Source organism: Cibotium barometz, chromosome 22 (genome assembly GCF_041138505.1).
Source record: "Cibotium barometz isolate CiBa-2024 chromosome 22, ASM4113850v1, whole genome shotgun sequence".
NCBI classification, from domain to species: domain Eukaryota; kingdom Viridiplantae; phylum Streptophyta; class Polypodiopsida; order Cyatheales; family Cibotiaceae; genus Cibotium; species Cibotium barometz.
The window spans coordinates 54872714-54884954 of NC_141067.1; the positions used below are offsets into that span (position 1 = coordinate 54872714).

The 12241-nt window shown below is 46.7% G+C and overlaps 1 protein-coding gene across 7 annotated transcripts in view; it reads right to left on the reverse strand.

The window, feature by feature from the left end:
- Positions 1–12241, reverse strand: part of MEE13 (myosin heavy chain-like protein) — a 93887-nt gene that overhangs the window by 56547 nt on the left and 25099 nt on the right. For 6 of the 7 annotated variants that reach the window (XM_086816743.1, XM_086816744.1, XM_086816745.1 and 3 more), the window contains one exon: positions 11113–11205. In XM_086816743.1, coding sequence (XP_086672869.1) covers positions 11113–11173 — 61 coding nt within the window. In that variant the 5' untranslated portion in view covers positions 11174–11205. Of the gene's footprint in view, positions 1–11112; positions 11206–12241 lie in introns of those variants that run through there. The other variant, XM_086816750.1, reaches the window with a different exon arrangement.

The following is a 12241-nucleotide window of genomic DNA, read 5'->3' on the forward strand; positions in this document are numbered from 1 at the left end:
CTTTTGGAAGACGTTAATAAAATCTTTCTTTCTTTCTTTCTTTCTCTCTCTCTCTCTCTCTCTCTCTCTCTTTTGGAAGACGTTAATAAAATCTTTCTTTTCTTTCTTTCTTTCTTTCTCTCTCAGTGGCAATCAAAGGAAAACATGTGGTTTTGAGGTACGCTCTCTCTCTCTCTCTCTCTCTCTCTCTCTCTCTCTCTCTCTCTCTCTCTCTCTCTCTCTCGCAATCAAAGGAAAACATGTGGTTTTGAGGTACGCAGATATGAAAGACAAAATTAAAGTCGTGAAGCAAACAAGGTCACTTAAGGGAACGAAGGTGTGGATGGCGGATGAACTCACAGCCACACAACTAAAAAACAGGAAACAAGAACTCAATAAAGTATACGAAGCAAGGAAACAAGGAAAATGGGCAGTCTACCGTAGAGGTAGAGCTGTTATTGCAGATTTCAGGACAACCAAACATGGTAGTAATGAAGAGTAGCTGCTAGAGAAATCCTTCATGTTATCTAGGATGGTCATGTAGGGAATTTGAACTATTTTTAGTTTTATCTCTATTTTCATTTTGTTGCCCCCGAAGTGGAATGTAATCACATGGATGTATCTGATTAGTCCTATAGGTCAGATGTGGCCTCTAAAGGACGTTAATATAGTTCTCTCTCTCTCTCTCTCTCTCTCTCTCTCTCTCTCTCTCTCTCTCTCTCTCTCTCTCTCTCTCTCACATTGTATCAGATCCACCATGATGTAACTTTTGGTCTCATAGGTCATTATGGCCTTTTGAAGACGTTAATATAGCATTTCATTTCATTTCATTTCACACACACAGTTGTATCCAGACACATGCACACTTTTTCTTTTGTTTCTTTTCTTCCGATGACCGGAAGAATACAGTTGTATTATTTTTTGTCTCATAGGCCGACTTTGGCCTCTCGTAGACATTAATATATCTTTCTTCTTTCTTTTTTTCTCTCTCTCTAAGCCCCCTTGAGGGGGCTTACAGTGAACCTTCGGAAAACCAAGGCCATGATTTTCCACACCTCAGGGCCAGTTTGACGACAGGCCATCTTCACACTAGCAAGTGGACAGGTAGAGGTGGTAGACTCATGTGTGTACCTGGGGATTACATTTACGACTCCGCCAAGAAGATTTACTATGGCACAAGCAGCCAGGGATAGACTCACACGAGGGTATGCAGCTCTGGCCATGCTAGAGAGACAGTGTCACCAGGCACACTTCCACGGGCCCCGCACGAAGGGGTGGTTGTTTGACACACTAGTCACCCCTGCTTTGATGTATGCTGCAGCAGTATGGGCACCTAGGCTCGCCACCTCCACATGGTCTCAGATAGAGAGGCCTCAGATTCTCATGCTCTCACGGATGATCCACAGCAAACCCTCCGTCCCACATGACATTGTCCGGACAGAGTTTGTTGCACCTCCTATGCTAGTAGAGGCCCTCTTCCAGAGGATCTGCTTCATACAAAGGATCAGAGATATGCCATCAGATCGACTCTCACATAGAGCTTTTGAGGCGTCTAGGCAGCTCGCAGAGAGTGGAGATAGGAGATCATGGTATTCACAGATGATACAGTGGCTCACTCAGCATGGTCTCGACATAGATCACCTACCACCTTTCCAGTATGATATACATGCACCACACAGCATGTTACAATGGTATCAGAGCCTACTTCAAGTGTAAAGATTCAGCAAAGAAACCAGAATTTTTTCTCGCTCGTGTGGTTGGTTTTCAGACTCCGGTGGACTACCCCCTTCGGAGTGACTCCTGTCCCTCGAAGGACGGTTGGTTTTCAGCCTCCGGAAGTCCCCCACACACAAAGTGGATGGTCAGATTGCGCTCCGGAAAGGAAGTGCGTTTTCCTGCTATCACAAGCTTCGACGACAAGAGAGACCAAGAACCTTGGGACAAGAGGGCACCGGACAGCCCAGCTAGGGCACCAGGCTTGAGTGTTACAGAGATGTTCCAGCAGATGATGCTAGCAATCGCAGACCAGACTACCAAGTTGGAAGAGCAGAAGGCGCAGATCCTCGCTCTAGAAGAGCGTACCCGTTCTCCAGTGTCGCGTTTTCCACTCCTCCTCCCTCTCCTTCCGTATCACAGATTCCAGATCCTTGACACAGGGACCCTCTCGCGGGGTCACGACTGTAGCTGAGCTCTTTGCTTGAGTTGCAGATGCGTGCATTGGAGATCCGACAACGTGAAGACGAAGCCATGCGACGCGTGGAACATGAGCGTTACCTTGCAACTTTGGACGCCAGATTGACACCAGCGGCGCCCTCGAATCATTTTCCCGAGAAAATGAACTTCAGTAGGTATAATGGTAAAGTCGACCCCACAACTCTTTATTCATGGTTGCATCAGTATGAAGCTTACTTTGCCGTAGTTAGAAAGATAGATACTGACAGAGTGATCTTAGCCAATTGGTACTTGGAAGGTGAGGCCATTCCTTGGTGGACTCGGTGGGCTCATGCCCACACTAGATTAGGTATGGTAGCTTATGTGTGGGACGAGTTTGTCCGCGACCTTAAGCAGCAGTTTCTACCGCCCCACTATCTTGAGCGACTCGAAGACGAGTTCAGGGGAGTGCGTCACAACGCACAACCAGTCCTTCAGTTTGCCAATAGAATTTCAACTTTATGTTTGCAATTAGGCTTATCTGATTCGGACAAGAAAGGGCAGTTTTTGTATGGCCTTGACATGCAAATCCAATGGGAGGTGCGTATGTTTAGGCCAACCACCTTCGAAGACGCACTCTCGCTTGCGCAGAGTGCAAAAATGAAGCATAATGGTGGCAAGCCCAAGACTTCCCAGTCGGCTACTCCCAAGGCTACCACCTCAAGGAGGGAAAGGCGAGAACCAAACGGGATCTTCCCCAAGACAAAGCACGGGAGCCTCTAGCTCCAACAACTCGAACAATGCATCCAAGCTTACTCTAGACCAGAAAGTGGAGGCAAGCAAGACAGGTGGCAAGTTGAGTGCTGAGGAGATTTCTCAGTGCAAGGAGGAGGGTAGGTGTTTCTTTTGTCATACAAAAGGCCACACTTCTCGGGAATGTCCTAAGAAGACTACCGCTCCAAAGACCGCCGCCACAGCCTCCACAACTTCAGTGGTGAGCGCAGCTCCCACACAGACCCCAGTGGCTGCCCCTAGTTCTTCAAATCCCAATGCTTCAGTTGGAGCAATTATTAGCCGGGAACTCGAAGATAAGCAGAAGGGCGCCCATGACCAAGAGTATGAGCGCAACGAATTGCTCAAGTCCTTTGGCTACATAGGTGGCCAGAAAGTTGCTGTCTTGTTTGTCACCGGCAGCACGGAGGACGTGGTCACAGAACAAGCCGCTCAGCGTGCCCATTTCATCCTGACTTCGGTGGACAAACAAGTTGAGGGTTTTAGCATAGGCATGATAACGAGCGTCAAGTATGAAGTTCTAGGTGCTAAATTAGTTATTCAAGGCATTGAATTTGTGCGCAATTTTATGGTTGCCCCTCTTGTAGGAGCAGACATAATTTTGGGCATTCAGTGGTTTCACAAGTTTCTTCCTGATGTCAAGTGGGACAAGCACACGTTCCAGATTAATCGGAATGTGTCAAACGCCCCAGTGACCATTAAGTGTGAGCCAAGAATTCCGAACTTTCCACTCATAAGCCACTTGTGCAGGCTAAGCAAGCAGTCAAGAAAGGCGCACATTGTGCAATCATATACATCTAGACAGCCCAGACGGTGGCCAGTGCTTCCAAGAAGTATTTGGCTCTCCATGAAAAGTTCCAGAAGATTTTTCTTCGGGACAGTCTCCCTCCCCAGCTCCCCCCGTCCAAACCAGAGGACCACAAGATTGACCTCCTCCCAAGCTCGGAACCCCCGAGCAAGTTTTCATATCGCCTTTCCAAGGCAATGGAATTGGAGTTGGACCGCCAACTCCAAGAATTGTTGCAATCTGGCTTTATCCACCCCAGCGTGTCACCATTTGCAGCACCGATCTTATTTGTCAAGAAGAAAGATGGGTCTTCTCGGTTGTGTGTCGATTATCGTGCACTCAATAAGCTGACTATCAAGAGTAGATTCCTGATGCCTCGAATAGATTATATTCTCAAGAGACTGAATGGAGCTAAGATATTCTCGAAACTTGATTTAAAGAGTGGGTACCACCAGGTGAGGATTGTGGAGGGGGACATCCCAAGACAGCCTTCCGTACGGAACGGGCCCACTATAATTTGTGGTCATGCCATTTGGCTTGACAAACGCCCCAGCTACATTCAACCGCATGGTGATGCGAGTTTTCCAAGATTTGATTGGAAAGTGTGTGTTCATATTTCTAGACGACATACTGGTATTTTCAGCTACGGTTGAGCGGCATGACATTGATGTGGAGAAAGTTCTTAAGTTGCTGGAAAGCAACGAGCTCTACGTCAATGAAAAGAAGTCGGAATTTTATTTGTTCTAGGTCCATTACTTGGAATACATAATTAGTGCAGAAGGCATTCGACTTGATCTGGCTAAAGTGGCCAAGATTGTCAATTGGAAAGTATCTCAGACAGCATATGACATCAGATCCTTTGTGGGTATATGCCACGCATACTCCACCCACATAGACAAGTATTCTGACCTCTCGACAGATCTCACAGATCTGCTAAAGGGTGTTAAGACAAGAAGGCAACGGATTCGAATGACTCCACGAGCGTTGGAGGCATTCAAGAACCTCAAGGTGGCTTTATCAAAAGCGCCTTCTTTAGCACTTGCCTCGTGGGACGAGCCATTTCAAGTGATCACCGATGCGAGTAACATCGCAATTGGCGGTATGTTACAACAGAATGGTCATCCAATAGCTTACATGTCTCGTAAGTTACTACCCGCAGAGAAGAATTACTCAGTCTACGATCGTGAACTCCTTGCAATTATACAAGCCTTGAAACATTGGAAACATTTTCTTTATGGCCGTGACTTTGAGGTTCGCACTGACCATCAGGCATTACACTGGATTCAAACAATGCCAAGTGCACTATGGAGTAACCAACAATACCGCTGGAGCCAGATATTCCAACAATTTGGTGGTATGATTGAGTACCTTCCAAGAAAGGCCAATCCAGTGGCCGATACGTTGAGCAGGAAGGGACAAGTGACTTCCATTCAGTCCACTAGACTCGACCTTGTTGGTACAAGACTAGATGACATGAAGCACACGTACGCGGATTCCGAGAAATTCGGTACACAATGGGAACAGGCATTGGATGCCACAGGACCATGCCACTTTTTGATACGCAATGGTTGGCTTTTCTACAAAGGCCGACTGTGTGTCATGAAGTCGTTCAGGGCAGCTCTTCTCCATGATGCCCATGACGCCATTACTGGTGGTCATAGGGGCATGAATTCGACTCTGGAGAATTGGAACGGCAATATTATTGGCCAAAGATGAGGCGAGATGTGTTTACATATGTACAACGCTGTGATATTTGTCAAAAGGTGAAAGCTCCTCGTGGAAAGCAGATAGGGTTATTACAGCCCTTGCCAATTCCTAAGGGTCCTTTCCAAGATATTTCAATGGACTTTGTCACGAATCTGCCTCCCAATCCGAGTAAGCGTAATACTCAGTGCTTAACTATTGTTGATAGATTTGGCAAATTTGTTATGCTTATTCCTTGCAAGGCCAATGTGACCGCCGAGGATGTTGCCCAGTTGTTCATTTGGCATTGGTATCCGATTGACGGGATTCCTAGGACCATAGTGTCAGACCGCGATGCCAAGTTTACCAATCATTTTTGGAGGGCATTGTTTGATAACTTTGGTACTAAATTGAATTTGTCCAGTGCATTTCACCCACAGACCGACGGCTAGACAGAGATATACAACCAGTTGGCCTTTGATATGCTGAAGTGTTATGTCCACGATCAACAAGGTAACTGGGAATCATATTTGCCTTTAGTTCAAGCTGTTTTGAATGATTCTTTTTCTTCAGCTATTGACACGACTCCATATGAAGCAACGTTTGGAAGACCTTTCCAGTCATTTTTGACCAAGACCTCGTCTTCAGTACCTGAAGCGAACAGAGTGACGGAGTCTTACCAGGAGATTTTAGAGTCGGTAAAAGACAGATTGGCTAAAGCGCAAGAGGCTTACACTCGACAGGCAAATAAAGACCAAAGGGATATGAAGTTTTCGTAAGGGGATTGAGTTTATCTTCGGATTATGAAGCAAAGGTTGAAGCAGGTGGGCAAGCGATGCCCAAAGTTGTCATTCAGGAGCTTCGGACCTTTTCCCATCCAGAAAAAGATTGATGAGGTTTCAATGCAGTTGAAGCTACCTCCGAGTTGCACTATGCACAATGTGTTTCATGTCATATGCAGGTCCAATTCCTTCAGAAGTTAAAGACGAGGCGGAACCAGATATTATTGATGAAGTAGAAGTTATGGTTCCAGAACAGATCCTTTTGCACCGTTTCAAGCATGGCTTCAGCCGAAGGCAAAGACAGTTCCTCACGAAGTTTCAAGACCGAGGGACCCACGAAGCGGTATGGCTTGACAAAGAGTTTCTCGAGGACTATCTGGCGTTATTGAAAGATTATTTGGAGGCTATGCAACCTCCATCAAGTTAAGCAAAAGGGGATGTCATGTGCATCCCGCACTTGGATGCCACGTAGACATATCTGTACAGATGTCAGAAGGTGCAAGACCTGGGATGGTAAATTGGTCCCACGTGAGCCCAGTCCGGGACGAGTCAACCAGGGTTCCATCCAAGTCGTCCGAGGTCAGGTATGCATTGTCCTACACATGAGTCCAAGGTCAGGTGTGCATTGTCCTGCACATGAAACAGTGCCAGTCCGTGCTGTGAGTCTCCCTCTGGAATGATGTCAGTGACTCTGTGTATCTGGTATGATACCGGATGCTAGAACACTGTGTAGACAGTTAGGGTTTGCATTTAGGAAAAGGGGCCAGCCCATAGGGCTACCCCAGGAACTCATGTGGGCATGGGGAAAGTACAAGACAATCCCCGTAAGGGCTAGGAAGGCCCTGGTTGTACACTCCAGCCATGGGAGGGCCATAGGAGGGCTTTAGGACAGTCCCAGAGCTCTTGCAAGGGTAACCAACTGGTTATCCAGCCCTAGGGGACTGTAGGGCATGTGTGGGGCAGCCCATACAGGCTGCCCAGCATCCCTTATGTCATGCGCACAGTGCCCAGCAGCCTGTTCACCATGCGCCTAGTGCCCAGCCCAATATGAAAGCCATGCGCAGCATTTATTAGAAATTATGCTGTATTTTATCAGTCGTGGAGCACTTTTGGGACAGCCGGCTGCAGTAAACTGACCAACTGCTTGTCCTGAGGAGTATAAATACCTACCAAGGCCACAAATCATTTGTGTTATCTCATCATTTGCCAAGTGCTCAAGCTAGCAAGGGCCAGGACAGCCCAAATCAAGCTAACGCAGAAGGGGTGAGGGATTGCAGGTCAAGGGCAGAGATTCCTCTCAGCCAAGAAAGGTTCAGTCAGTCTTTTATTTCAGCATCTTACATCATTCTAATAAAAGCAAATACACCATTCGTGGTGGGGGCCCTAGAGAGGGTATTCGGGACCCAATATTGTGTCCTCTTCTCCCTCTCTCTCTCTCTATTTTTCTGCACATCGACATTCAGTTTTGTGCGTTAATTTTCGTCACGACAAGTGTGCTGATTTCTGAGCATTGAAGTTACCGATCTCCCCCGAAGCTTCCGCATGTTACACTGGGGGATCATTGCTTTATATGAGAGAGTGACGGGATGAACCAGATGCCAGGTGATCTGTCAGAGGAGATACATAGTACTATGGGTGAAGCAGGGCTGCCCACTTTCCCCGACACTCTTTCACCTGTACATAGATGAGGTCACGGACTTCATAGACAAAGGAGGAGGGAATGGTGCATCACTCTCAGGGGTTTTGGTCACTTTACTACTATATGCGGATGACAGCATTTTAATATCTCACTCACAGGAGGGACTGCAGCGCCACATGGACGCCTTAGATGATTTTGTACACAAAGAGGCCTTTCAATGAACCTTGGGAAAACCAAGGTCATGATCTTTCACACTTCCAAAAAGGTTCTGAAAGATACAATGATCACATATAGAGGCAGTTAGGTGGAGGTGACAGAATCATATGTATACTTGGGTATTACCTTCACTAGTAATGGCAGCCGTTTCTCGATGAGACAGGCATCACAGGACAGGCTCACCCGAGGTTATGCTGCCCTTGCATTGATGGAGCAACAGTGTCATCAAGCTCACTTCCAAGAGCCTCACACCAAAGGATGGCTATTTGACACCTTAGTCACCCCAGCGATGATGTATGCAACACCAATATGGGCCCCTAACCTCTCCACATATGATCGGCATTGGATGGAGAGACCGCAGATCCTCATGATCCCCAGGATGATTCGAAGCAAACCATAAGTACCACATGAGATCGTCAGAGCAGGGCTTGCAATGCCCCCCATGCTGGTAGAGGCTCTATTTCAAACCACAGCGTACATCAGATGCATCAGAGCCATGGGTCCAATGAGACTACCCCGCTTAGCCATGGAGTCCTCACAGAGTATTGCCACAGAGGGCCATCACCCATCATGGTTTGCTGCAATAGATGAGTGGTTCTCAGCACATGGGCTCGACATGGATAGATTACCGCCCTTCCAGCATGATGAGTTTCCTCTCACTCCAGAGATTGAGGTAGGGAGAGCAGCACGGACCCCTAGAGAGGACAGAGTATGCAGATTATGCCATAGATAGGTAGAGTCAGAGGAGCATTACATATGCAAACGCCCTATATATTATGAGATCATAGGGAGATACCACTGCTTGTTCAGAGAGGGTTTTGGCCCACTTAGCCGGGTGATGGAGCATCCTGATCAGAGATGCCTAGGCCTTTTCCTCCTTGAGCTACACCGACATAGAGAGAGGCTTGTACAAGTGCAGAGCCAAAGATCCTAGCCCACAGATCACCAACTTCTTCAGGCCTATCAGAGAGCCACATCCCCCTCCCCTGTATCATCTACCTTCCGACGAGGGCTCACACTACAGAGAGCCTCGGAGATCAAAGCTGCCAGGAGACCGCAACTACCCAGACGCAAACCACCACTACTCCATCAGGCCCAGTCTGCCCAGATCCAGAGGTATGGAGGAGAGAGTCCAGAGGCTACACCCAGCAAATGTGTGAGTCCTCCTCGCCCCATGCCCCATGTATGATGTACTACACCCCACCATCTCCATTGCGTGGAATTAGTAGTATACCACTTATCATGATTGTACATCTATAGCGTGCTAGACAGTGACTACATAGTGAGCTTCATACGACTAGGATTACCTTTTCATTTCAGTTTTTCTTTCCATGATACTCACAAGACATGGACTTGTTGTATACAGATTTGTCTCATAGGCCAATTTGACCTTCCGTAGATGTTAATATATCTTTTCTTTCTTTCTTTTTCTTTTTCTAGGGGTGACATGATATGAGGACACGAAACCGGGTGATCGGATACGTTCTACTGGGGCTACACACACGTAACACATGGATCACACCCATAGGCCCATTGCCTACCAAGATCCAGTACTACAGAGATCATTTCCTGAGATTCACTGCAGATGATTTCATACAGAGACCAAGTTATCTCGATGGCTTCATGCCCCATGCTATGAGGATAGCCACTGGCCAACTTAGGGTATCATGCCATAGACTGAGGATAGAGAGGACAGGACATGTAGACTCTGTCAAACGAGGGTTGAGTCGGAGGAGCACTATGATTGCCAGTACCTAGTCTACTATGAGATCACAGGGAGATTTCATTGTCTATTCAGAGACGGCTTTGGAACCAACAATAAGCACTATATAAGTGAGTCTTGGGTTATTATTGATTCATTGTGATCTAGACCTGGACCAAGAGGCTTACTCCTGCCATGGACGTGGCGGATCACAAGCGGTCTTGCTGAAGGTCCCTTAGGACAAGCTCTAGTGGTATGGGACGCCACGGCTGGCTGGCTTGGCCTGTGGGGATGGAACCTTAGCCGGTTTGCGGACACGAACCTACGGTTGGGTGGTGAGCTGCTGCACCCCTTATATCTGGTTTCTCTAACCTTGTTTATGCATGTATATTAGGTTGAATCCTCGATGGATCTCACAGCGCTTGTGGGACAGCCATCGACTAAGGAAGATCACACTCTTCCTCTGGTAGTTAGTCCTCTGCAACCTCACCGTCAGCATTTGGTTGGCCATCGGAGAACGGCCAGCATAGTGTGTGCGTTGCAGCCATCCCACGAAGTCGCACAGCGGCACTGCCTTTGGGACTGTCCCAAAGTGCAACAGGTTTGGCAAAGGATCCTTTCAGTCTAAACGACGGTACGGTCTGCATCACATACCATCACCTGGGGGCAGTAGCCTGGGTGACAGGCTACCCCTGCTCTTTCCTACGAAGAGGCAGAAAGGTAATGGCAAAAAAAATTTACAGCAAAGATAATAGCAAGAGCTGCTCTTTCAGTGACAGAACAGTTTCTTTCTGCTAGTATGAGCTGCCAACTTGCAAAATGAATAGGATGGTCATGTCCTTATTCATCCTTTTGGCTCAAAGGACTCCGAACAGCCTGTAAAGAAGCATCTGTGAAGTACTCCCAATTGCCTATAAAGAAGCATCTGCATATACCAAAAACTCTCCCAGCTAGGTGAACTCAAAACATGTGCCACCTTCAGCTTCTCAAATGCATCATATGCATTATCATCAGGATCAATAGGTGAATCCTTCTTCAAGAAGCTTGCTCAAGCGCTGAGAAATGTGAGCAAACCCTTGAGTAAACCTTCTATAATACTCCACATGGCCCCTTTCTTTATGGGCCTTGTGCTCCATCATGTCTTAGTTCAAACAATGTCCATATGTAATTTCAATCTATGTAATTCATCTAGTAAAAAATTCAAGCTTCAATCACTGCCACCATATATCTATCAAAATCCAATGTAGAATTTATACCTTGCTCAACCCATTCCTATAGAAAATTCTCTCAACATTTTGCAAATGAAGAAAGTAATCTCATGAGAAGCAATCATAAAGCAAATTGCACATTTTCATATTTGTGAATGCAAACGGAAAAGCACCTCGTTCAAGTTGCAAAATGCGTTGCATCAGTGTTGCATCACTGCAAGAACTTTCATCCATCTTGGTGGCCAGTTCCCAACCTTGACATTACACTGTCATGTCAGAAGGCAAGGCGTCAAAAACTCAAAACCAGAATTTTGTAGGACTTCGCTAGCATTTGTAACAAAAATTATGCTCAGTTCATGTAATTGATTAGAGATCACTATATCTAAGCAGAGAACTTCTAAACTGAAAAGAAGGCACGGAGGCTTGCATGGTGGAGGGTGTTTGGAAGAAGGATGTTTGTGTATGTTCACACACAAGCGTACATATACGTACAATAAATGTGTATGTACGCCTGTGTGCGAACGTGCATGCGTGTGTTCAAGGCCTAAACTGTACCAGTAACTTCTATGTGGGGGATTCTTTTTTCTTTCCAACTGGCCTTAGGCCCAAGATCCTCCCATAGTTACTAATTTTTCACCGCCTGAAGACACCCGTCCATAAGCGATGTCGCCAAGGAAGCACCAAGGGGGGTTTTGAGCCCAAGACCTCTTGGTCTTAGGCAAACACCTTCACCACTTGAGCTATCACCTCACTGGCGTGTGGGGGATTCTCTTGCTAGGTAATAAAGATTTTTAAGCATGAGAATGCTGCAGCTGCCTACCTTCACTCTGCTTCCTCCCTGTTCCTCTGAATCTCCTCTCTTTTTATCCAGCTCCATCCAACTTCAGATTCAGGACATCCTTCAGCATCATAGAGCAACACCGACATAGGAGGTGGACATTGCGTCTATGTATCCGTCCAGAGAAGAGAATGACAAGTGATAGTACAGGCTTGTTTCATGTACCTACATGCAGGACCAGCATATTCCATGTTTTATGATTTCCAGGAAAGACATGGATCATATGTACTACCTTCTGGTCTCATAGACCCTTCTGGGTTTTCACTAGACATCAGTCGTCTTTCTTTCACATTATGAGCTTGGACACATGAGGTTTTTCTGCTGCCTACATGTACACACAAGGTCTATGTAGTACATTGACCCTGACTATCTTTCGGCAGCTAGTCTTTTACGTTTTCATGTTGTCTTGACATCCAGTTTACTCATGGATTACATGTCACAGCTGGTCTCAAAGACCGTTCGGG